Raw genomic sequence first — 23,415 nt, forward strand, 5'->3', positions numbered from 1 at the left:
AATCTACAGTCTTGCTTGAGGACCACCAATACCGACGTCTTTGAGATCTTTCACCTCGTCTCCTGGTCTGCCGCTGTCCAAATGCTTGCGGTTACCATATCGCCACTCTGGCTTGAAGTCCCCCTCCACAGCATTACTGATGTACTTGCCAATGATCGGTAGCATCTTGAACGCATGTCCACTGTCTCCCGTCGCAAGCAACAGCTCACCTCCAGGATACTTGGGATGATTGGCAATCAAATAATGCGCATCAGGCGAATCAGTACACCAACACACTTTCGCACCTTTGATCTCTCTGCCCTCAAATTGCGGAATGACTGTTGAGATGAAGTGCTTGATGGCGTTCATGGCTTCCTCTGGAATCCCATCTCCGGGGTACTCGCTGGCGTATCGCGGTACTGAATATTTGTGTGTTTTGCCGTTCGCATCGGTAAATTCGCCTTTTCGCCATTGATAGCCGGGGAACTCGTTGCAGATTTTTATCAGTCTGCCTTCGCGACTGGGTTCGAAGAAGAAACCAAGTTCGTGGTTCAAGACGACCGGCATGTTTCTGAATTGTGAGGCTTCTTCTTCTGTCAATTCCAGTAGTCCATAAGTCCAGCATTTCGACCATAGTTCGGTGTGGAGTTCCGGGAGGAGGGCGGGTGATGCGGCGCCAGTGGAGAGAATGTATTTGTCCGCGTGGTGAATTTCACCGGACTTGACCCTGATACCAGTGACTTTATCGCCTTCAGTCTCCAGTCCGACCATCTCACCACTCGGACCAGAGATGAACCTCACACCCATCTTCGCCGCCTCATCCGCAACCTTCTTGATCGCATTCGCCGCATGCGCCCATCCAGCCTGTTCATTCCACAATCCCTTCCAATTATCGATATTGCGGGCGTTCTTCAGCTGTGGCACATATCTGACAATTTCGTCTTTGCCACTAACGAAATCGATATTGTGAGCTTGACCTTTGTTTTTGAGATTTTCGTATGACTTTTTGAGGTGGTCGGTTGCTTTTGGGTCGCCGAGGGTGGTTAAAATCCAGCCGGTCTCGTGGAATATGTCGGTGTACATTGGGGTTCGCCAGGCTTGGATGGCTTCGAGGGCCATTTCTGCGTAGAGAGGTTCATCGTATTCTGTTCTGATGATTTTGTTCTACTTCAAAATGAGCATCTATCCAAATGGGAGAGCACGAATAGGCTTACAATGTCGTAGCCTGCAGAGTCGAGACTGGGATATGGCCACTTGTCGATGCAAGTGATGTTTGTGTAACCTCTCTTTGCCAAGTGATATGCAGTACTGGCTCCGAAAGTGCCTGTACCGATGATCAAGATCTTCTGGTCTTTTTGTGTCATTGTGAATGTGCGAAAATGTGTCTAGAATGGAGTCAAGAGTTCACAGTGTCGGTTGAGATGTTCTGCCTATATACAAACCTCATCGCCGCTTAGTTGCCCGAGGTGGATCGGCGCGACGCTTGTACCTTCCTCAAAGTGTGGAGGAACCGGCTGAGAATGGCAATATGTTAAAGTTGCTCTCAACAGGCTGCTGATATCACCCGAGAGAATTGACATTTTGCTCGAAGAGCCAATAGTCACAAAACGTCCCCTGAGGATCCGTTCGAGCAATATTCTGTCTTTGGAACATGAAGTAAGGAAGGTCCAAGAAGTTCGTCACATTGCGCGACGCCGGCGAGCAGGAATTCCGATACCGGAGCGATAAGCCAGCTAGGAGTATGAGCTCCTTCCTCACCAACACTCGTAGAGAACAACCGAATGGTCTCTGGTACTCGTGCGGATTCAACTTTGCAATACATCGGAACTGAGTTGTCGTTTGGCGCTGTCTCCTAGGTGTCGCGAGCATGTAACTTTCCGACGTTCAGTGATTAAGGTGCGACGCGGGTGATGCTTTTAACTAGACACCACGAGTGACGGGAATTGCTCGACCTTTGCAATCAGAAATTTTCCTGCGGTCTTGCTAGGATCCCATCTCATTGCAGTCTAGGTCTTAAGCTTTTCTCTAGATAACCTGCACCATCTCATGCTTAATCTTGCGTAACGCATCTAACGCGGCTTAATAGGTTGCCTTAAAGCCCTATGGTTTCCCCTAGTTTAACCCTCGTAGCTGCAAGGACCGGCAAACCTCCCGAGCTTCGTTTAACTAGACTTTAACTATTCCTTCTCTATAACGCGCTAAATCGTGGAACGCACCTACCCGCCTTCTCGAAACATTAACATGTAAGCTTAGGTTGTTCTCGAAACTCTCCCGATCTTACGCGAGAGGTAACTAGTCTTCTTTCTCGACGACTAGTAGCGTTCGAAGCTTCCATTAATTCGGCGTCCTGTCGTAATGACGCCTATTAAAAACTGTTAGCTTTCATGCTTAAATTGCAACTATAGATGGATAACATACTAAATACACTAATGACATTAATCGCTAGAGCTTCGTATGTCTAATCCGGTACGCCATATACAAGTTAGGTCTACGACGCTTTAAGGATCTAAAGGACATGACACTTGGCGGGAAACCTTAAACTTGTTCGCCATTAAGAATAGGTCTCTCTACACAGTTAAGGTAGGGCTTCTAATCTTAATGTGTAGTCGTCTTTTCTACTCTTTCCTCCTTTTGTAATCTCTAACGGCAAACTATAGCTTCTAGCACGTTAGAGGGCTAATGCCTTATCCTTTTCGCTGTTACCATGTTTTTCTATATCTTGTGCTTCATTATAATTACACTGCGATGTTTTACAAGAATATCTATTAGAGGTTTTAGGTCCGATAATTAGCTTATGCTAATTAGAACGGTATAGATATCTTCGAAGAGACTAGTTTAATCCTTACTAACGCATGTGTAGGTCTTCGGGATTATGACTTTTATTACCGTCCTATGTAGATGCAAAACAGGATTAGGCTAGCATAACTATAACCTCTCCGGAGACGATTACTCGAAGATTAAGCGTATATGATTTTCTTAAGCAATGACTTTGCTATAGAGCTAACTCGACTAGGCTCTAATGACATTCTAAGTGCTCTACTGCGCTAGTCTAATCTTTATTAAGAGCAGTATCTGTGTAGCTCTAATCCGACTTATCGTTACTAGACGCCTGCTCTACACCTTGTACGCTATCTTAGCTCTTAGCGCTAGTTACGGTTTTATCGCCATAATGACAGTTTTGCTGCAATGTAGACTACTTAGAGCGACATAGGAACCATTAGCAGGCACCTATTCTAACTAGGGAATTATCGTTTACATCTTATACTTCGTTACGGCATGCTTAATTACGACCGATCTTGCTTACGTAGTCATACCGTTTGTCATATTATAGAAGCTACAGATAAGAAGGAGACTTAAGTTTATAGTGGCTACTATGCTTAGTCTAGGCTTCTTGTAAGTATTATCTTAGTAATTAAGAACTCTCATTAACTGTCATGTAGGGCCAGTGCTGCTATAATAGTACGCATTAAGTATCTAGACTCGTACTTTACGACCGAGGACCTTACTTGTTAGTAGTTCGACCGGTCTAAATCATGCTTCTTACTAACCTGTCTATAGTTAAAGTTTCTAACGTCGTCCTATAGTCAATTATTGAAACCGGCATTACGATCATCGTCGGCTCTATCCCGTCTCTTAAGCCTCTAGTTAAGTCTATCCCCTTTTTCGGCTCTTATTACTCTTAACCCGACAGAAAAAGTCTTAACCTACTCGACGACTACTAGTCATTTGCCCTTCGATCTATAGGTCGCCACGGCCATCACAAAACGCACATTTCCGGTAAAGCCTCTAAAGATTTAGATAAGGATGATAGCATAAAAGACATATTAACTAATGATCTAGACATTATCTTAGTTCGCTTAGAAGTTTAAGTCGAAGAGGGCGCAAGACCTACGACCAGATGCAAGAGTTTTAAGAGCTTCACTTTCTAAGTAAGGCGTTATAACTCGGCCTAGCGGCCTCCGCATAGAAGACCCTCTACCGACCAAAAGTTACCCGCCTATACGATTAGATTACTATCCTATAGGAACTCTTCGAAGTTAACTACGAACGTAGCAGTAGTTAGATAGCTATACTAACCCTAATGGCTTTTCGAGTGCAAACCCGATTAGACTTAGTAGAAGGAAAGTGAACATGGGTTCTTAAAATTAGCTACTAGTGTGACAACAAGACAATTTCTAAGGTAACTAGTAAGTAGAAACAGCATCACTTTCTTAGTCTAGCTCTTGCTTTCTGTTTACTCTTATCTGCTCCTTTATCCCTTTAGTCTCTCGACCTTCTATCTTTTATATTGTACTCCGCTTCTCTTCCTATACATTACGCTCCGTCTCCTAGGCTTAGACCTCTTCCGTCAAACTATAACTGTGTATTAACTGCTAGTAGCAACTATTATAGCTAACACTTTACCGCCGAGCTCTCGCAGCGTATCTCCCTAACCGGATAACTAGTAGCAGTCTAATATATTAGCTGCCGACCTGTTATCCTAGGAGTCCGAAAGATTCTAGGCCTACTTCGGCATGTTAGTCCTTAAAGAGCAAGTCTTCCTTAACGGCTTGCGCATAACGCTACTAATTGACTCTTTAGAATATAGGACGACCGTAGCAATGCTAATTTCGAAATTCGATGCGGCAATAAGAAGTTTAAGATCTATAAGACGATCATTCGCGCTTACTCTAATGTGCTTACTAAGGCATGCGACAATCGTTCATTCGAGGCAAGTCCCTTATATCCTAGTTAGCTAGCTAGAGGCCTTTGCTTATATAAAATTAGGAAGCGCTATTAGGTATCCTCGATCTTAAGGCGTATCCCTATAATAATAACCTTAATAACCTCGGTAACGGAGACGATCCTAACATAGTCGAAGAGATAGTCTACTTCTTCTACTACCTTAAACTATCCCCTAAAGCTCGCGGCATGTACCGCTATACGACAGATAAAGAGCTTTCTAGACACTCGCTCATTCTTTTAGCTAGAATCTACGTTCTCGCTAAGAAATACTTTATCGAAGCATTAAAGGCAAAAGTACTACATTACTTCTCCTACATAATAAGATACCCTATTTATCTAGAGCTTGTAGAGGCTTATTACATTATCTATAAGAAGACTATCGAACCGGCTAGCAAGCACGGATTAAGGACTATAGTAGTAAAGGCCCTTGCCTGTAACTAGAGCATAAGCAAAAAATCTAGAGAGCACGATAAGCTGCTTTAAGAAATACCGGAGCTAGCTTTCCGAGTGCTAAAAGAGCTCCTCGATTCTCCTTACCGCTATAGCTACTACTTCGGAGAGGGCTATATTATAGTACTGCGGACTACGGCCCCGGGTCCTAGCTAGTAATTAATGTCACTTAGCTTGTTTTTCGGAGGCTAAGCCTAGTATAGTTAGCTCGTACCTTAGTGGAAGTCGTTAAATGATACTGCTTTTTTACTTACATATTCTATAGAGGAAGAGCGCGGCCGGTCGAGCATCCTATAGAAATGAACTATCCTATTATATTCTTAATTAAGTTTTATCTTCCCTTCTTCTTGCCTACTATAATTAGTTAGTTAAGCCTCTAAAAATGATACATGCGCGATCTATCTTGTATCTCTTTAGATTCGGCATTAGCTTGTTTACTTCCCTAACTTAATCCGCTCCTTCCTCGATAAGCGCATCTTCCCTTTCTAGAAACGTAAGCGCCGTAATCCCGACTACTAACGCGTCCTATCTTACATTAGCATCGACTAGCGCGAACATCTTTATACCTTACATTATGACTCTATACTACTAATACGCGCTAAATCTAAAGAGCCGGGATAACGACATCGGTACGATACAAGCAATGCTTTCTACTAATCTAAAGCTTAAAACCTCTACTACATTGCTTAAGACGTAGGTATTTAATTTATGGATGCAACCGTCCTATATTGACATTTCTATTAGACTCTAGCATAATCGCATTAACGTAGACTTCGAGATCGTCTGTAGTACATACAACTTTAAGGTCTATAAGCTAGTCCTTCGCATCTATTCCGACGCGCTTGCTCGAGCTATAGACAACATATCATTTAAAGTAGGCCACTTTACTAACTTCACTTACTTAATTCATTTCTAACTCGATTTAGGAAGGCGAGACCGGACGGCTTATACTGCATCCTAATCTATATTAGGCTAAAGACTACGACCCTAATAAAGGTAACGATCCCGAGATCGTGCGCGAAATGATACACTTCTTTTACTACCTAGAATTTTTAGAGATTAATAAGGTTAAAACAACACCGAAAGCCTACGACTTGTTATTCTTAGCTCGAATCTATACTATCGTAGATAAGTACTTTATCGACGAATTAAAGAAGTACGCTACTACGCTCTTCGAGTTAATCGCTAACGCCTTCGGCGAGAGCACTACTATATACGACTATATGTGCTTCGACTTCGACTAGACTCTCCGCTACGTCTATGCTAATCCTAATAACGAAATCTTCGATGTCTAAGGATTATAGCTCGTACTTGCTACTATCCTCGCCGATATAAACGCTAGGAGATGCTTCGCTACCGATGCTCTTTACGTTAATACGGATAGGTAACTAAAACATACTAGCGGCAGGTTTAGAGGCTAGATTAAAGAAATTCTAGAGCTAGCAGCACACGTCTTGCTAATATAGGGTAGAGGTATTTAAACGTAGAGACACTCGAGGAGTACGTGCTAGTTTAACAGAGAGTCGAAGAGCCTTTATGCGTTCGTATATATAACCGAAGGAAGCATATGTCTAGCTCTCCTTTCTCGAAAGACCTTAAACTTTTAGCTGCCTTAGTCTACATACATTTTCTCTTATCGAACATACAATTTTTTGTTATTCTAAGACTGTCTTTTCTCGCTTTTAAGTCGAAGGAAAGATTACTGTTTAGCATTTAGGAAGTAGTATCTTCTTCCTTTAATATTCCTCGTAGCTATAGATGATATACAATTTCCGCATCGCCTACTTTTAGCTCTAACTATTTTCTACTATACGTATAATGTATTGTTCTATGCGCCTCGAGAGCGGTCTATAGAAGTTAGCATACCTAAGCAAATTAACTTCCGACATCAAATAGGCTATCCCTAACTAACTTTACCTGCACCTTTAGCAGCGTGCTCCTATAACTATAGGTCTAATTTTAGCCGCCTTAGGAATCGTGTTAATATTACTATAGTTAGACTGCACATCGGGCCGGGGGTTATCGACAAGATCCTTCGATAATAAAGAAACTTGCCGCTCTAGACCTGCTTAAGTACGGCAGTACTAGTACCCTCCGTAGCCTACGTAAGCACTTATAATAGAGACGAGTTCTATAGAGGGCTCCTAAGTACGATCAAAAGTATAGAGGCAAAAACAAGCTACGCACATCTATCATAATAAAACAGCAAAAAAACTAATCTCTTAGGAAACATCTTTTTAACCAAATTGTTAACGCGACTAACTAAGGCTATAAGTCGAACTTATAACCTCTAGATTCTATTTATGCTCGGATTTAGAGAGGTTAATAGAAGCAATCATTAGTTCCCATTAGGCTAAGCCTCCTATCTTCTTAGAGTTAAGCGGAGTTTGATTTATTATAAGCGTTAGTTTAGAAGTGAAGGATTTGGTGATTTGTTTTTAATCTTTACTTTACATTTGTTTTCATCTTACAATGTTAACACTATCCTACGATCTTCGACTATCGTTTAAGTAGGGATCTGTCTTAATCGTTTAGAATGAGATTAAGGAGCTCGATATGCAGACTTTAATAGGGAGAGAAAGGAAAGCTAGGATACTTCCGTTAACTTAATTAAGCGTAAGGAAACACTTACCTACCTCGCCATGTTCTCGCCAAGAAGTTCGAGGTCTAGTAACCTAAGACGGCAATTAAGCTAAACTTCACACGCATCAGCACTAATCTTCACGTGCTTGACTAGCTCGTCGCCTACAGAAACTTGGAGGAATTTACTAGCGACACAGTCCTCAAAGCTTAGGTCACCTTAGACATTATGGCTGTCGTCAGCAACGAGGAAAATGTCTGCCGTTTTTAACACCTTCTCCAGGACGATCCCAGCCTCGGTGATCCAATCAAAATATTTCCCATTCCAGATGAGTGTTCTCTAGAGGGCGTTCTTATACTGGACTACAGTTCAGTCACCACGGGAGGCTCTGGTTACCAGTACTTTGGTCGATTGAGAGATAGTTACGGGTGTTGGCAGACTAATGGGAGAATGGAATCAAGAAGGGGAGAGGCGTATCTGAATACACATGGGAGGGAATGAGTTGGAGAGACATTGGCATCCAATGGTCATTGACAGTAAACCAAGACATCCACCCACATTTTGAACAATATGTCCAGACACCCGGGATCAGGACTGAGACCGTCAAGGACATCCATCTCGCTCATTTTCACCTAATGTATATTGCAATATAATGGACGGCCTCTCATCGATTTGCAGAAATGAAAACGCGGACATCACGATATGGAAACCATCAAGCAAGATGGCAGGAAGAACCTAGAAGTGAGGTGAAGTCAATCAGATCTGTGTCGGCTGCGTCGGCCCGACGAATCCTCCGCTTCCGCCAGCGCCTTCCTAATCTGACAAATCAACCTGTAGGACATGCCTATCTAGCCACAGGTACCTCTCCTGACTTGATACTGTCTGCTTTACTTGCTTGCTCGGACCATTGTCGAGGCTACCACAAAAAGATTGACTGATTTACAAGTTGTGCATCGATTACTCACAATTGCTTGAAACTGCTTGCGGATAAATTCCCACGTTGCCTTGCGTCATCGATATTCGCCAAACTCTCGCGTCAATAATCAGGAACAACACCAGGACATCAAATCTGGATGAGTCCAAACACGAAGGTAGCGGACGAAAGGGCGCCGCTGCTTGGACCGCAGCCGAGTACCGTAGATGCTGGCAATGAGTACTTGCCCGATAGCGAGATCGAGGATGACTCGGGCCGCATCTCAGTATCAAGGGCGGCGATATGTGTTGTTGCATTGGGGTCGTTGATTTTCCTGCAAGGTATGCAATCAATATCGAAGGCCAGCATTGGCTCGAAGTCTGAAAGTTCATACTGACAAGAACTACTCGTAGCCACAAACATTTCACTACTAACCACGACACAATCTACCATTGCAGCTGATCTTGATGCTTTCGAGAAGACCAGCTGGTTTACCTCTGCATATCTCATTGCAGTATCATCGACTTCTCCCTTGACTGGCAAGCTCAGCCAGTTATTCAGCCCGCGAAACTGTATCAGTGCGAGTGCTATGATCCTGGGATTGGGAGCCCTCCTCACCAGTTTTGCCCAGACTTTCGCCAGCTTCATCCTCGGACGTATAATCACCGGTATTGGAGCTGCTGGAGTCTTTACCGTCTCGATCATTGTTGTGCTGGAGCTCAGCGGACCTACCAAACGCGGTGCTGTCATTGGTCTGTTAAACTCTGGCTTCACAGTTGGTGTAGCTGTTGGAGCGACTGTGGCAGGTGCATTGGTCAACAGTGTTGGCTGGAGAGCCCTGTTCTGGATGCAGACTCCACTTGCTGTTGTAGCTGGTGGAGCTCTCTATCTGGCTATCCCTACTCAATTCTCCGCTGCTAGAGGCAACAGCAAAGAGAGTGTCTGGAAGAAGCTGTCGACATTGGACTATCTGGGCGCCTTTACCTTGACTGTCGGCATTGTCCTGCTACTTGCAGCCCTCTCAAATCCTCGCCGCATTCCAATTCTTCCGATCATCTTCAGCATCGTCGCGTTGGCGACTTTCATCCTCAATGAGATGTATCTGGCCAAGGATCCTATCATCCCAGTCACCCTTCTCAAATCCCGCGGTATGGCTTTCACTTGCCTAGGCACTGTAGGCTTCATGATGGCACGCTGGAGCGTCCTCTTCTTCACACCAACCTACACACTCGCCGTTCGTGGCTGGGCGCCCGCAGCAGCCGGCAGCATTCTGATCGCCACGAACGGCGGTTTTGCACTCGGAGGCATCCTGGTCGGTGTCTTCCACATTCGCCGCCAGGGCAGTTTCTACATTGCCTGTGTGATTGTGTATATGCTGTTCCCTATCACACTGGTCGGCATCGCTATGCTCTCGACTGCGAAAGCATCTTCGTGGTTGTACATCTTGTTGCTGTTCTTGAATGGTCTTACTGTTGGTGCAGCTATGAACTATACTCTTGCTCATCTGCTGCATCTTACACCGGCTTCCACTCACTACATCGCCACATCTCTCATCGCCACATTCAGAGGTTTCGCTGGCTCTTTCGGCTCAGCCATCGGCGGCGGTCTTTTCACTCGTCTTCTACGAAAGTCCTTGGAGGAGAAGTTTGACAAAGGCGACGCGGATCTTGTGCGTCGCCTTTTGGGCAGTCCCGCCATGGTCAGCCTGTTGAAGGGAGCCAACAAGACCAAGGCTATTGCGGGATATGAGGATGCGTTGAGAGGCTTGTTCTTAGCCGCCGCTGGTCTCGCAGTGCTCATGGTGCTTGTTCAAGCAGCTACTGGGTGGAAGGGTGTGGAGGATGAGCCCAAAACTCAGGAAAGCGAGGAGGAAGTCGTACAGTAGTAGCAAAACATGTATCAGGAGTTTTGGGTTAGATTAATAGCTGCAGAGCAATTGAATATGACTACAGTCATCGCATATTCATCTTGTACATTTGTCGTTCGAATCTTTTTTGCAAACCTCCGGCATTGAAAGAGCAAAAGAGATTATGTCTTCGTGAATACATATACCACATCATGGACAAAAAGAAAAGCACCATGGGCAGGGATCGAACCTGCGACCTCCTGATTTATCGGGACCACGCTTGAATGAAAGAATGCGCACGTGCCCAAACGTAACCAGATATGCTACCACTACACCACCATGGCTTGTTAAAAGAGGCAAGAATATTTTGAAATATAAAGGTTGATGAGCATAGAGGATGACAAGGGTATTTGTACGAAGTTGAGCTTGATTGAGGGAATTCTGAGTGGGTTGATAGGCTTGCTGCCTAGAGACCGGTGCCCGTGCTGTCCTCTACTTAGCTCAATCGGGAGCAACTTTTTCGAGATTACTGTTAACAGGCTGGAAGGACGAGAGTTGTTGTCTATCCTGTTCACCGGGCCACCTTTGTTAGTACGACGACAGTAGTTTTTCTGAGATCCAGAAGAGAGGAGGGATGATGTGTACACCAAGAGGAGAAGTGATCTGATCGAGCTTGAGCCTATCTTGAGCAAAAGAATGTTTGGTGAGGCCGCACGAGACAAAGGGTATGTATGGAGCTATCGTGCGTGCCTGGTATCATTACTGCCCTCGATTGTCCTTGTAGAGCTACAAACTCTGAATGCTATCTCAAGTAGCTGCGAGTAGAGCTCGTTCCGAAAAGGTCTGTGTCCGAGGTGTGTAAAGCTGAATATCGATCGTGAAAGTCGACTCATTAGCAACTATGTTTAGTAGCCTAGCCTCATCTCAGTACGTCCCATCAACTTGTCCCAAGCCGATAGTCGACTGAGTTTACGTAACGTGTAAGCAAGCTCCTCAGACGGAATACTCTGTGATCTAGGCAGAATATTTTCATCATCGTCTGACGAAACATCTTCAGAAGCCTCATCCCATGTTGCATTTGACGAGAAATCAGCAAGTTCTAGGATAATCTCTTCCAAGACTTCTCCTCTCGTCTTCTCTCGCGGCACAGCTGGAGACCAGGAAGCCCATGAGCTCGATGGCGTTGACCGGAACTTAGGTGAGGGAGAAGTCGAGTAAGACGCTGAATATGCGCGAGAGCTTGAAAATAAATCCAGGGCTACTAAATCAGAACGCGACTCTTTCTCTTCGAGCGTCTTGAAAGTAATCGAGGATAGTCCGGCGGGTCGATCGCCTGCATCGTTCCGACAATGGCGATGCATCCTATATGCTTTCCTTGCATATATAGCGATCTGTTTCAAGTGGTCGCCGCGTTGCGTGATGATCTTGTAGGGGAAGACTAGCGGTGTGCCTTTGTTGTAGATGTTCCGGTCTACTTGATCGCTAGTTTCTAGTCGGTCGAGAAAGGAGTTGGTTCTGTGACAGTCACATGCTATACTGACTACCCAGACAACGGTATCGGGCAGCGGCAAGGATAGCTCGAGCCAGCTTCCATGTAGTCTGAAGTCTCCGGGAGTGTGCCCATCAGAAGAGAACCCCATGTCGACAGTGACACGAGATTTTCGATGTTCGCCAATGGAATTGTATACATCGTATACGGAGACTAGCATTGGCCATGGAGCATTACGAGGATAGAAGATATTCCCTGAGTTCATAGAGAATCGTTGCGCATGGCTCCACCAGTAGGATGCCGAGCGCACAAGATCGAGCTGTTTCTCCATATGGAACAGATGTGGGTCCTCACACGCTTTGAAAGGCAGTGCCGTGAGTTTACAAGCGATTGATTGTTGGACGGCATGGCGGAAGGTTCGATTGACGGCCAAACAACAAGATACATCGTGAAAGTCGCCGAGGTGGGCGAGAATAGCGTCCGCAAGCTCCTGTATGGCAAAGACTTGATCGCAGGCAGATTGGACATGGACAAAGTCTGACCCCGCTGCACAAGGTTTCTTCTGTTCAAGCGAACACAAGGTGGATTTTTTCGAGGCTTGCTGCAAAGATTGTCGAATTCGGCGCCTGACATATAATCTTGTCGTCCTCAACATGGTTTCAGCAAGGAGCTGGTTGCGAGGTGTGAGCTTCATCGGATGGACGTCCGGCGAGACCAGCTCGGGTTGACGATACGTTGTCGACATTTCAAGCTCGCATTGGAAGTTTGGAAAAGGAACATGGCACAGTCGAGAGATTCGTCAGGGCTGCAGATGGCTCCTCTAACATGCAGTGTGGCACAGAAAGTGTTCAAGATTAACATCAAGGATTGGAAAGAGCGAGCAGAAGCACGCGAGGATCGGTTGAAGCTGCCGGTAACGATGGCAGTGCACGGATGAGCCAGTGCTAGAGAACGTTGGGCTTCTCTGATCCATCGCATCCACCTTTCAATGCTTCGGATGGTCGAGTTAGCTTCAACCACGCATAGAGCATACGAATGTTCATTCAAGATCTTAGTCCACTTTCGATGATGCCATATGTCTTTCTACTCTCGCATCCGGTGTATCATAACAATAATCACGATCATTTGCCAAAGTGCTGAGTAGATGGATGCTTGGCAGGTGTTGTTTGAGAAAGCCCGTGCGGCTGTTATGAACTCTCGTGGACGGCCGCGGAAGGTCTAATTACGTCGTGGCAGTTGCAGGTTAGCCAACCTTCTACGACATCTCTGTTTCCACGCCAGAACGAGGCTTTGCCGTGATTGCCCATTCCCTACAGACGCCCTCGATTGCTTCGGACGCGCGAAACTCATCTCACATTCACGTCGCTTATTTGTCGTCCTGCGTCCTGGACTCCCCCAATCTCTCCCTTAATCGCTCCTTGACACGCCGTCAAGTCATTGCGCCTCTTAAGCTACCGCGACTTGGTTCCAACACTTTTCCCAATTATTCCGCCATCGTGGCCTATCACCTACCATGGCATTTCTAGGTGTATACCGGGCCATCTACGACTACGTTCCCCAAAGCGAGGGTGAATTGACCTTGACTGAAGGAGACTTGCTTTTTGTTTTGGACAACAACTCGGATGATGATTGGTGGAAAGCGAAGAAGAAGGCCATGTCTGATGAGGAAGACGAGCCAGAAGGCTTGATTCCGAACAACTACATTGAAGAAGTCTGTCACTATGCTTGGTCTATTCCACTAGCTCTTACTGACCTTTCCTCAGGCGCATCCATTATATTCAGCAAGAGCTTTGTACGATTACACCAAGCAGACCGACGAAGAGCTCTCGTTTCCCGAAGACGCGCGCCTGGATGTCTACGACACGTCAGATGAAGATTGGACGCTCGTCGGCTTGAACGGCGAGTATGGTTTTGCTCCTGCTATCTATATTGAGAAGGCTTCAGCAGCTGCCGCCTCAGCTGTCGCTCCCGCTCCCGCTGCACCTGCAATGCCTGCACGACCACAAATCGCCGAACCCGAGCCCGAAGAGGCGGAATGGAACGAGTCTCCACCAGAGAGTCCGGTACAGAATCCCGCCGCTGCTCTCGCTGGCATTATTGCGCAAAAGACTGGTCAATCACAAACTCAACCCAGATCATATGAGGCACCAATGAGTCGCGGTCTTGCTTCGCCACCTCTGCCCTCGCGACCACAATACACCCCAGACGAGTCGGAAGATGAGCCCACTCCCAGCATGCCTCCACGACCCACCTCATCTGTCTCTCGCGAGCCTGTACGCTCTCCCATGTACTCTCCCGTCGAACGCGAGCCCCAGGGTGTTAGCGCTTCTCTTCCCTACAACAGAGCAATGAATATCGAGGATGAGGAGGCTGCTCTTAGGTCACCTGGTGGCTTCCGTCTATACAACATTTCCGAGGTTGTTTCACACATGGGCAAGAACAAGAAGATGCCCATCACCTTGGGTATTAACCTCGCCAAGGGACTAGTATCGCTTTCTCCCGCCAAGGCAAAGGATGGCCCTTCCCAGGAATGGACTGCGGATAGATTGTCCAACTATTCCATTGAGGGCAAACATGTCTTCCTTGACCTGGTCCGTCCTAGTAAGAGTGTGGATCTCCACGCAGGTGCAAAAGACACTGCCCAGGAAATTATTGGCATCCTTAGCGAGCTCGCCGGTGCTTCCAAAGCCGAGGGCCTCCGTGAGGTCTGGGCAGCTAGCTCTGGCACTGGTGCTGGTGGCAAGAAGAAGGGTACGATACTTTACGATTTCATGGCTCAAGGTGACGACGAAGTGACGGTTGCCATTGATGACGAGGTCGTCATTCTAGACGACACAAAGAGCGAGGAATGGTGGATGGTCAAACGTCTCAAGAACGGCAAAGAAGGAGTTGTGCCCAGCAGTTACGTCGAGATTACTGGAACTCTCCCTGAGCCATCATCAGCATACACTGGCCTCAACGCTGCACGTTCCACTGTCGAGCAGAACAGACTTGAAGAACAGCGCCTTACGAGGGAAGTGGCTAGATCTTCAGTGCGAGACTCAGATGATGGCAGTAGACCAGAGCGCCACAGCAGTCTGGCTAAGGACGATCACCGCAAGAGCAGACACAGCAAGAGCGACAAGAGTGACAAGCCCAGTAAGTGTATTGAGTCTTGCTGATTGTCCATAATTCTAACAGCATATAGAACCGAACGCCGCGAAGGTCCGCACCTGGACAGACAGATCAGGTTCTTTCAAGGTCGAGGCTGAATTCATTGGCTTGAAGGATGGCAAGATTCACCTTCACAAGCAAAATGGTGTCAAGATCGCTGTGCCCGTTAACAAGATGGCGATTGAAGACCTGGAATATGTTGAGAGAGCTACCGGCGTATCCCTCGACGAAGACAAGCCGCTTTCAGAAATCAAGCGTAGAAGCACCGAGAAGAGAAAGGAGCGACCAGAGAGACTACAGCAATCTGGCGCGTCATCAGGTGCTGTCGTCGAACAGAAGCCTGACTACGATTGGTTCGATTTCTTCCTTGGAGCTGGTGTCAACCCTCAGATTTGCGAGCGATATGCCGCTGCCTTCAGTCGCGATCAAATGGGTGAAGAGATTCTCCCTGACGTTGATACACAGTTGCTGCGCACACTTGGGCTGAAGGAAGGAGACATTCTTCGTGTCATGAAGTATCTGGATAACAAGTTTGGTCGCACTGGCCAGAAAAAGAGTGTTAGCTTCGGCGAGGACGATGCTGATGCAACCAACGGAGAAGGCGGTCTCTTCTCTGGACCTGGTGGCGCATTGAGAAACAACACACGCAAGGGAAGACCAGCTCCTGCTGTTCAAACCAACGACGTGGTCGACCCTGATGCCTTCAAGCAAAAGTCTGAGACGCCCAAGGTCGAGACTCCTCTTGCCTCTGCACCTGCCAGAGCTGCAGCCTCGTCAGGATTTGATGATGATGCTTGGGATGTCAAGCCATCGAAGAATGTATCTGCTTCTGAGGCTCCTACCCCGGCGCCCGCAAAGGCTCCATCGCCTCCACCCGCTCCTGCTGCTCCCGAGCCACCGAAGCTTACACAAAATATGTCAGATTTGTCATTGCTCTCGCCAGCATTACAACCAACACCTGCTCCTCAAGCCGTACCTCAGGCTCCCCCTGCACCTCCACAACAACCAGCAAGGACTGGAGCTGACCCTTCTTTCTTCGACAAGCTTGCTGCCCCATCTCCTCTGCAGTCACAAATGACAGGCATGAGACAGCGTCCCGCAGCTCCAACACAAATGCAGACAGGCAACTCCATGATCGCACCTCCACCGCAGCGTGCGGCTTCAGCTCCTGGTCTTCCCCAACAGGGCTTTGCTCCCCCAGCACTTCAGCCCCAGATGACCGGCTACCAAGCTCCTCCTGGCCAGAGCCTACAGAACTTGCAACAACAGCAGCAGTTCCAGCAACAGCAGATGACCGGATTCCCCCAGCAACCCGGCTTCCAAGGGCTCATGCCACAAGCAACAGGATATATGCAGTCGCCACAGCAGAGCGGTTTCCCAGCGCAATACCAGATGCCTCAGGCCACAGGCTTTGGCCAGCAACAACCTTACCTCAATGGTCAAGCTACAGGCTCACCTTTCGCCGATCCTTCCCCTCGCCCCATCTTCCAGTCCCAGCCCACGGGCATGGCTCAATCTTACACCCCAGGCATGCAACCCCAGCAAACGGGCTTCGGCATGCCTCCTCCCATGCAACCCCAACAAACCGGCCTCCCACCGGCTCTCCAACCCCAGCGCACAGGCTTCACACCCCAGAGCCAATTTGGTCAGAACTATGCCCAACAACAACAGACTGGCTTCGGCGGATATGGACAACAGGCACCGCCTATGCCTCCCATGCCCCCCATGCCCGCTCAACCCACTGGTCTGCAGCCTCTGGTCCCTCAAAAGACTGGACCTCCTCCACCAGTCCGCTTTGGTGTTCAGCCTGCTGCTAGACTTACACCTCAACCCACTGGCAGGGCCAACTTGTCAAAGGCCACACCACAAAACCCCTTTGGCTTCTAGGATCGGTCAAGGTCGGATTCGTGGGCGTCGAGAAGAGGTTAAGCGTCTTGGGGAGCATGTTGGGTGGGTCAAGCGTGGCCTTGTTGCCTTTTCATTGGTATCACTCACTTTAATCAGGCTCATTGTTTTTTTTTGAGTATAAAGAGTCGATCAAAGCCCGGGCGAGTGTGTATATAGTCTTCTTTCGTTCTTATCTTATCTCATTTTCTCCTTTTCTTTTTGGTGTATGTCATGGTCTCCTTGACTCTTCTTCTGGGCCACCCCCTTTGTCCGTTTTGAGTTCATCGCATGTCTGCATGTATGTAGTGGATAGTGTCTTGTAATACATCGTGGTCGTACGAATACAACGTATCCAACGTATTATCTTTCCAAGCACGTGTGACACAAGGTCTTGGCAATACGATTTAGCAGCATCGGGAAATAGGAAGCAGGAGAAAGAAAAGAAAATGGTGGTTTCCGCTATAGCACAGATAGATCTATTTACACAGGCTCTGAGGAGAACTTTCTTCGCGAAAAAAAGACGAGAAGAGGAAGTCTCAATGTGTGCTTTTTGAGTATCTTTTGATTTTTCCTCGAATCCTACTACGTCTTCCCTGCACCTCTCCATCATCGTCATGACTTCTCAGCTTACAACAAAAACACAACACCCTCAAAAGCTCAAATCAATGAGTTTTGGTGGGGATGTCTGAAGGAAATCTAAGCCTTGGAGACGATGCGGTCGACGTCGGCAACGGCCTGGTCGAGGATCTGCTTGAGGACCTTGGGGTTCTCGAGCTCCTTGTCGATCTTGGAGATGATGGAGTCGGCGAGCTCCTTTTGCTGGCGGGCCTTGACGGCACCCTCGTAGCGGACCCAGGAGTCGAGGACGGTCTTTGCCTCGTGGGCGAGGTTGACCTTTTGCTCGAGCTCGTAGGCTTGGGCCTCGAGCTGGGCGGTTTCCTGTTGTTGAGAGTGGTCAGTTGTGTTCCGCAAACGAGTTTATGGCATTGTTTGGCCGGGTAGAATTGAGAGTCGGAAGTAGGGTAAATGTTACCTTGGAAACGGCGAAAAGGGACTTGGTGATGTCAACGACACCGCCGAGGTCCTGGACGCTGGTGATGCGCTTCTGGACGGCATCGGTGTGGTCCTTGCGAGCGGCGTTGAGGATGTTCTTGATCTTGTTGGTCTGGTTCTCGGCCCACTCCTTGTAAGCGGGGCCACCGTAGACGGCGATACCGGTGTAGACGGAGAGCAGACACAGCATGACAATAGACTCCTCGTTGACGACGTAGAGCTCGTTACTGATGGCGGCGATCGAGACACCGGCGCCGGCGGAGAGGATGGCGGTCTTGCTCAAGAGGTTGCTGCCGGGGAGGGAGTCGATGATGCTCTGGGCCTTCTTCTCGGGTGTGGGCTGGTTGCTTTGCAGGCGCGCTTGGACGGCGGGCACGGCGGCCTTGTGCAGGGAGGAGACGGCGGCGGTGGGACGCGCGCGGGCGGCGCCTGTTGGGGGGAAAGTACTGGTTAGTCTGTGTTTCTCGCATGCCAGACTGAAGACTCGGGAGGGGGAGAATGCGCACCCATGACACTGCGAGCGACACGAGAGGCCATTGTGTTGGAGTGTGAGTGGTGGAGAGAGCGGAGAGATGTGCTAGAAGCAATTGACTGGACTCTTTGGACTACCCTGCGATAGCGCTGTCGTTGGTCGTCGGACAGGCTTCGTCAAGCTTCTCTGAGAACGGCATTTGCCGCCCGCGTCCTGCTCAGTGCTGTTCCGACGCCGAGAGAAAGTCGGGTACTGCGTAATTGCCAAAGATTTTATTTTGTACGAGGCAGGAACAACTGCTTCATTCTACGACCTCGCAAAAGCTGTGAAATACGGCTCTTGTCAGACACAAGACTTCAATATGCCAGGACTCGTCGAAAAGAAGCGCAAGCGCACTGATGCCGCCGCCGTCGCAAAACCTACAAAATCGAAAAAAGTAAAGGCCGCCAGCAAGGACGATGGCGAGAACGACCCCCAAGCGCAAATGCTGCTGCTAGAGCAACAAATCCTCGAGTCGCCGTCCAACTACCCGAATATCACCAGCCTACTCAAATTCCTCAAGTCCAAGGATGCAACCCAAAAAGTCACGGCTGCTGTGGCACTATGCCGCGTCTTCTGCCGCTTGATGGCTGCTGAGAGAATGGTCAAGCAGAAGACTATGGACGAGGAGGAGATTGAGCAGGTCGATTGGCTCAAGACGCAATACAAGGAATACGGACGTCAGTTGGGTCGTCTATTGGCAAGCGAGGAGCTTCAGAGCACTTCCCTGACTCTGTTGATGCGCCTGGTCAAGGAAGAGACATCTCAGGACGGTCGTCGTGCTGAGCAAGCTTGGAGAACTGGTATCTTTGCCGACTTGGTTCTGGGACTCGTGGCATCAGCCGATGCTGCTGGTGCGCGCGAGGAGTTCATGGAGAACTTTGTCGAGGAGCACGACGATGTCCGCTACTTTACCTTCTATGCTGTTGCAAACATCCTCGCTCGCTCGCCTGAAGGCTACGACCGCCAGACACTCGTATCCAACGCCCTCTCGCTACTTCTGCTCATTGAGAACGCTCCCGACTCGGACTCGCAACTGGAAGACTGGTATGGTCAAACGCCCGAAGGTCGCAAGCACGCCCTCTTATCTCTGTCCTCGCATCGCAAGACAGCACAAGAGGCATGGCTCGCAATCTTCCGCTCAGCCATGACCAAGGATGAGCGTAAATCTATCCTTCACCACTTGACCACCCGCATTGTCCCCTGGTTCACCAAGCCCGAATCGCTCATGGATTTCCTTACCGACAGCTACGATGCCGGTGGTGCCACTTCTCTGCTCGCCCTATCTGGTCTTTTCTATCTGATCGCCGAGAAGAACCTCGACTACCCTGCCTTCTACACAAAACTCTACTCTCTGCTCGACGACACACTACTGCACTCCAAACACCGCAGTCGCTTCTTCCGCCTCCTCGAAACCTTCATGAGCTCAACCCATTTACCTTCAGCTATGGTCGCTAGTTTCATCAAGAGATTGTCAAGACTAGCGCTGCACGCCCCTCCTGCCGCTATCGTGGTAGTAATCCCCTGGGTCTACAACATGCTACTCCGTCATCGCACCTGCACATTCATGATCCACCGCGAAGTCCGCGGTGCCGCACAACTCAAGAAACTCGAAGCCGAAGGTATGGACGACCCCTTTTCCATGGACCAACTCGACCCTATGGAAACCAACGCCATCGACTCTTCGCTCTGGGAGCTTGAGACTTTGGCCTCGCATTATCACCCCAACGTCGCTACATTGGCGAGGATCATCCAGGAGCAATTCACAAAGAAGAATTACAACATGGAAGATTTCTTGGATCATAATTACCAAGGTCTGATTGATGCAGAGTTGGGCAAGGAGATGAAGAAGACGCCGGTTGTCGAGTTTGAGATCCCCAAGAGGATCATCACGGTTGAGGAGGGTGGTTTGAATGATTTGGGTGGCTTGTTGCAAACGGCTGTTGAGGCATTGTAGGCTTGCGTTCCGAGATATTTTGATTTCTTGCATACCAAAAGGCATGGCGTTGGTCGGTAGCTTCTTCTATTATACACATTTTCGAGATTGAGATCTGATTTGCTCATGACTGATTTCGATCATTTTGCTTTGAATACTATGCTATTCTATTTTTGATTCTCTCTTCTTGATCCCAGGGTATTCTTGAGGCCAGCCAGACCTTTGCTCATTTTCCTCTTGTCCGGGCCATCTGACGAAAACGATTAAAACACAAGTAAATTTCCCCCGTCTCTCCCAGTCAGATTGATACAACTCCGCCAACACCGGCGCCATGCACAAAGAAACACAAAAAAGTCATCCGAAGGTCGAAACACACTTAAACTAGCAAGACAGCGTTCAGGCATCCGTCGTTCTCGGGGTTGTTTGTGACCTGGGCCCAACGACCCCAGACGACCTTTCCACCAGCTGTGACCAGACCGAGCTCGGAAACGTTGACTTCGATGATGGTACCCTTGGTCAAAACACCGAGCTGGGTGTACATGGGGTTTTGAGGGTTCTTCTTGACGGAAATGATGGGGAGTTGGACGGTGACACCGAGTTCGGGGTGGGTGACGTTGGCCTTCTTGTAACGGAGACCCATGGGACGGATGAATCTGCGAATTGTGTGAGTACAAATGTGCCAGGGGAATTGGAGGGCAGAGAAGAAACAAACCTCTCGTATTTCACAGGGCGACGAGTGAAGTCGGGGCCGACGAAAGTGGGCTTGGTGATCATTCTCTTCCAGCTCTTCTTTGCAGTCTTCTTTCCGGTCTTGACGACCTTGAACATCTCCTCCTCGGCAATACCTCTGACCTTGGGCAGCGGCACACTGAACTTGGCGGCCTTCTCGGCTCTCTTGTTCTTGATGGCCGAGGAAAGAGCCTTTGCATTTTTCTCGTTGCTGCGGTCGAGCAGGTAGGCGGGCAAGGGAGTGTTGGAGGGCTCTGCGGGCTCGCTGGACTTGACGTTGCGCTCCTCGTGGGCTCTGATCTGCTTCTTCATCTGGATCTTCTCCTTGCGGCGCTTCTCCTGGTACAGCTTTGCGCGCAGACCGCGGTAGTTCTGAGCCTTCTCGGAACCGGCGTGGCCCTCTCTGGCCTGTCTCTTGCGCTTGCGCTCATCGTGATCGAGACGCTTGCCATGCTGCTTGGCAAAGCGTTCCATATACTCATTCTGAGGCATGGCGGCGGTTGATTATGTCGTGGATTGGGTGAGTTGGTGATGGGGAAGGATTGAGTCCAGAAAAAAGATGGACTTTTGCGGGGAGCGCGAGAGGCAAAGTCCCTGCCTCTGCGCCGAAAGTCCAGGGCTTGGCATTGGAGACGCCCGAAGTCGATATTCTTCTGCGGAGCGTGATACGACATTCCCGAATAGCGATAGCCATTCCACACACAAGTCATCATGTTCCTCTCTCGCGCAGCCAAGCGGGCCTGCTGTCTGGACTCGCGCCTTCTGCCGCCGACCTTCTTGCTCCCCTTCACAGCGCAATTGAGCAGCGTCTCACACACTACCGACGCATCAAACACTCCCGAAGTGCTACTCAACTCTTCCGCCGCAAAAGTCGATACTCCCCCCAAGTCGACAACTACCACATCCGCTTCTCCTGCAGCCAGCAATGCTCCAGCATCAGCACCCAAGCTACCCACACCGTCTCAATCGCCCCCAGCCTTGAGCGATTCCGTCCGCGAACTATTGCCCGTCCTCCGCGCTCAAGGTCCTCACTACATCACCGCACACATCTATGACCGCCCCTACCTCCTCACCGAGGGCGATACCCTCCGCGTACCTTTTCTCATGCACGGCGTCCAACCCGGCGACATCTTGCGCTTGACCCACGCCTCATCACTCGGCTCACGGGACCTGACTCTCAAGGCCGGCGCCCAACCTGGCTCTTCTCGCTCACCCACCGCCTCCACCATCTCTGTCGTTGACCCCACACCCGGCAGTGTTTTGACCAGCGAGGGTAGAAAGATGCCCGAGGGAGGCCACTTTGTGCCGCACTTGGCAAAGGGCAAGCATATCTACATCGACGACAGGCTGTTTGTGTGCAGAGCCACTGTCATGGGCACCGAGGCTGAGCCCATGCGTATCAAGGAGAAGACAAAGCGTAGACAAAGGAGGGTCAAGACTGTCAAGAGCAAGCACCGATTTACTGTTCTCAAGATCAAGGAGCTCAGGATAAAGGGGCTGGACGAGGTTGAGAGTGGTGTCGATGCTTAGGTTATTGTTGTTGGACATGTGAGTTTATGACAAGGGAACACCTGGGTTTGGGTTGGACTGATGTCGCCCAGAATTTGGCCAGGGATCAGCAACCAGGCCGTTCTGTAAATCACCAAATTTGTACAAGATATATTTCTTCTTCCACTTCTCTGGCTTTCGTATATCGTTCAGTAATGACTTAAGAGTGTAGAATTGACGGATGAAATCTGCAGGCACCTAGACTGCCTTGTTGACACGAACTGATCATATCTTGAGTTGATTCTATCCTTGGTGGTTTCATCTCATGCACGCGACCGCTTCCGTTATCCAGAAGTCGGCGTTCGTTCGTTCAATCGATCAAAATCTGTCTAGGAGTCAACAGTATTCTACGCCATACTCTACAGCACTCTGTCGCCGCTAAAATCTGTTTCTCCACCCTTCCTTTCGGATCTGCGGGCTACTTGGGAATCAACAATCTCAGCATCATCTGTTTTCCGAGTAACTGCCCTGGTCCAATGCTCGTTACGAAGTACGTTGGGTATGGGCAGTATTCACCGGCTCAGATGGCGTTTGATAAAGGCTCTAACTGTATATTCGTCTCGAAGCCTTTGGGTTTTGAGTATGTAATGGATGTTTCCTTTCTGCTGACGGGCA

At 48.7% G+C, this 23,415-nt stretch overlaps 10 protein-coding genes across 10 annotated transcripts; 6 read left to right on the forward strand and 4 right to left on the reverse strand.

Moving 5' to 3' along the window:
- Nucleotides 1-3: 3 nt before the first annotated feature.
- Nucleotides 4-1,417, reverse strand: M438DRAFT_326538 (putative sarcosine oxidase; the record flags this gene model as incomplete). Its single annotated transcript, XM_029903130.1, has 2 exons — nucleotides 1,194-1,417; nucleotides 4-1,143 (listed from the first exon to the last, which is right to left on the reverse strand). Exons 1-2 carry the CDS (start codon nucleotides 1,341-1,343, stop codon nucleotides 4-6), a joined length of 1,290 nt encoding a protein of 429 aa, XP_029756416.1. The 5' UTR covers nucleotides 1,344-1,417.
- Nucleotides 1,418-2,773: 1,356 nt separating this feature from the next.
- Nucleotides 2,774-3,908, forward strand: M438DRAFT_377596 (uncharacterized protein; the record flags this gene model as incomplete). The annotated part of the gene is made up of 10 exons (XM_029908748.1): nucleotides 2,774-2,788; nucleotides 2,840-2,866; nucleotides 2,900-2,942; nucleotides 3,012-3,154; nucleotides 3,221-3,294; nucleotides 3,328-3,372; nucleotides 3,420-3,487; nucleotides 3,538-3,554; nucleotides 3,702-3,842; nucleotides 3,885-3,908. The coding sequence occupies 10 exons, from the start codon at nucleotides 2,774-2,776 to the stop codon at nucleotides 3,906-3,908; spliced, it is 597 nt and encodes a 198-aa protein (XP_029756417.1).
- Nucleotides 3,909-4,570: 662 nt separating this feature from the next.
- Nucleotides 4,571-5,145, forward strand: M438DRAFT_282137 (uncharacterized protein; the record flags this gene model as incomplete). The annotated part of the gene is made up of 2 exons (XM_029901288.1): nucleotides 4,571-4,694; nucleotides 4,751-5,145. Coding segments are annotated over 2 exons (519 nt in total), but the record flags the coding sequence as incomplete, so codon positions are not given.
- A 3,469-nt stretch (nucleotides 5,146-8,614) lies between these two features.
- Nucleotides 8,615-10,606, forward strand: M438DRAFT_408850 (MFS general substrate transporter). The gene is made up of 2 exons (XM_029909983.1): nucleotides 8,615-8,989; nucleotides 9,062-10,606. The coding sequence occupies exons 1-2, from the start codon at nucleotides 8,809-8,811 to the stop codon at nucleotides 10,531-10,533; spliced, it is 1,653 nt and encodes a 550-aa protein (XP_029756419.1). The 5' UTR covers nucleotides 8,615-8,808; the 3' UTR covers nucleotides 10,534-10,606.
- Nucleotides 10,607-11,399: 793 nt separating this feature from the next.
- Nucleotides 11,400-12,728, reverse strand: M438DRAFT_377598 (uncharacterized protein; the record flags this gene model as incomplete). The annotated part of the gene is made up of 1 exon (XM_029908749.1): nucleotides 11,400-12,728. One exon carries the CDS (start codon nucleotides 12,726-12,728, stop codon nucleotides 11,400-11,402), a length of 1,329 nt encoding a protein of 442 aa, XP_029756420.1.
- Nucleotides 12,729-13,257: 529 nt separating this feature from the next.
- On the forward strand, nucleotides 13,258-17,363 carry M438DRAFT_304618 (uncharacterized protein). Its single transcript, XM_029902193.1, has 3 exons — nucleotides 13,258-13,694; nucleotides 13,747-15,121; nucleotides 15,171-17,363. The coding sequence occupies exons 1-3, from the start codon at nucleotides 13,497-13,499 to the stop codon at nucleotides 17,021-17,023; spliced, it is 3,426 nt and encodes a 1,141-aa protein (XP_029756421.1). The 5' UTR covers nucleotides 13,258-13,496; the 3' UTR covers nucleotides 17,024-17,363.
- A 98-nt stretch (nucleotides 17,364-17,461) lies between these two features.
- M438DRAFT_326548 (ATP synthase subunit 4 mitochondrial precursor) lies at nucleotides 17,462-18,673 on the reverse strand. Its single transcript, XM_029903131.1, has 3 exons — nucleotides 18,583-18,673; nucleotides 18,057-18,505; nucleotides 17,462-17,962 (listed from the first exon to the last, which is right to left on the reverse strand). The coding sequence occupies exons 1-3, from the start codon at nucleotides 18,611-18,613 to the stop codon at nucleotides 17,720-17,722; spliced, it is 723 nt and encodes a 240-aa protein (XP_029756422.1). The 5' UTR covers nucleotides 18,614-18,673; the 3' UTR covers nucleotides 17,462-17,719.
- Nucleotides 18,674-18,814: 141 nt separating this feature from the next.
- M438DRAFT_348979 (nucleolar complex protein) lies at nucleotides 18,815-20,639 on the forward strand. The gene has a single exon (XM_029906274.1). It carries the CDS (start codon nucleotides 18,910-18,912, stop codon nucleotides 20,542-20,544), a length of 1,635 nt encoding a protein of 544 aa, XP_029756423.1. The 5' UTR covers nucleotides 18,815-18,909; the 3' UTR covers nucleotides 20,545-20,639.
- Nucleotides 20,640-20,899: 260 nt separating this feature from the next.
- On the reverse strand, nucleotides 20,900-21,744 carry M438DRAFT_339040 (TGF-beta-inducible nuclear protein-like protein 1; the record flags this gene model as incomplete). The annotated part of the gene is made up of 2 exons (XM_029904180.1): nucleotides 20,900-21,176; nucleotides 21,236-21,744. The coding sequence occupies 2 exons, from the start codon at nucleotides 21,742-21,744 to the stop codon at nucleotides 20,900-20,902; spliced, it is 786 nt and encodes a 261-aa protein (XP_029756424.1).
- Nucleotides 21,745-21,935: 191 nt separating this feature from the next.
- On the forward strand, nucleotides 21,936-22,925 carry M438DRAFT_348982 (uncharacterized protein). The gene has a single exon (XM_029906275.1). The coding sequence runs from the start codon at nucleotides 21,964-21,966 to the stop codon at nucleotides 22,780-22,782; it is 819 nt and encodes a 272-aa protein (XP_029756425.1). The 5' UTR covers nucleotides 21,936-21,963; the 3' UTR covers nucleotides 22,783-22,925.
- The last annotated feature ends 490 nt before the right edge of the window (nucleotides 22,926-23,415 follow it).

Source organism: Aureobasidium pullulans (genome assembly GCF_000721785.1).
Source record: "Aureobasidium pullulans EXF-150 unplaced genomic scaffold scaffold_26, whole genome shotgun sequence".
Lineage (NCBI taxonomy): Eukaryota > Fungi > Ascomycota > Dothideomycetes > Dothideales > Saccotheciaceae > Aureobasidium > Aureobasidium pullulans.

What these genes read in the sequence shown, in the direction of transcription:
- M438DRAFT_408850 (XM_029909983.1), top strand. Translation starts at nt 8,809, where the DNA reads ATGAGTCCAAACACGAAGGTAGCGGACGAAAGGGCGCCGCTGCTTGGA. An exon ending in GTCGTTGATTTTCCTGCAAG is followed by an intron (nt 8,990 to 9,061) that starts GTATGCAATCAA and finishes AACTACTCGTAG; the next exon opens with CCACAAACATTTCACTACTA.
- M438DRAFT_326548 (XM_029903131.1), bottom strand. Translation starts at nt 18,613, where the DNA reads ATGGCCTCTCGTGTCGCTCGCAGTGTCATGG. An exon ending in TGTCGCTCGCAGTGTCATGG is followed by an intron (nt 18,506 to 18,582) that starts GTGCGCATTCTC and finishes TCCCCCCAACAG; the next exon opens with GCGCCGCCCGCGCGCGTCCC. An exon ending in CCCTTTTCGCCGTTTCCAAG is followed by an intron (nt 17,963 to 18,056) that starts GTAACATTTACC and finishes TCTCAACAACAG; the next exon opens with GAAACCGCCCAGCTCGAGGC.
- M438DRAFT_348982 (XM_029906275.1), top strand. Translation starts at nt 21,964, where the DNA reads ATGTTCCTCTCTCGCGCAGCCAAGCGGGCCTGCTGTCTGGACTCGCGC.
- M438DRAFT_348979 (XM_029906274.1), top strand. Translation starts at nt 18,910, where the DNA reads ATGCCAGGACTCGTCGAAAAGAAGCGCAAGCGCACTGATGCCGCCGCC.
- M438DRAFT_304618 (XM_029902193.1), top strand. Translation starts at nt 13,497, where the DNA reads ATGGCATTTCTAGGTGTATACCGGGCCATCTACGACTACGTTCCCCAA. An exon ending in CGAACAACTACATTGAAGAA is followed by an intron (nt 13,695 to 13,746) that starts GTCTGTCACTAT and finishes ACCTTTCCTCAG; the next exon opens with GCGCATCCATTATATTCAGC. An exon ending in CGACAAGAGTGACAAGCCCA is followed by an intron (nt 15,122 to 15,170) that starts GTAAGTGTATTG and finishes AACAGCATATAG; the next exon opens with AACCGAACGCCGCGAAGGTC.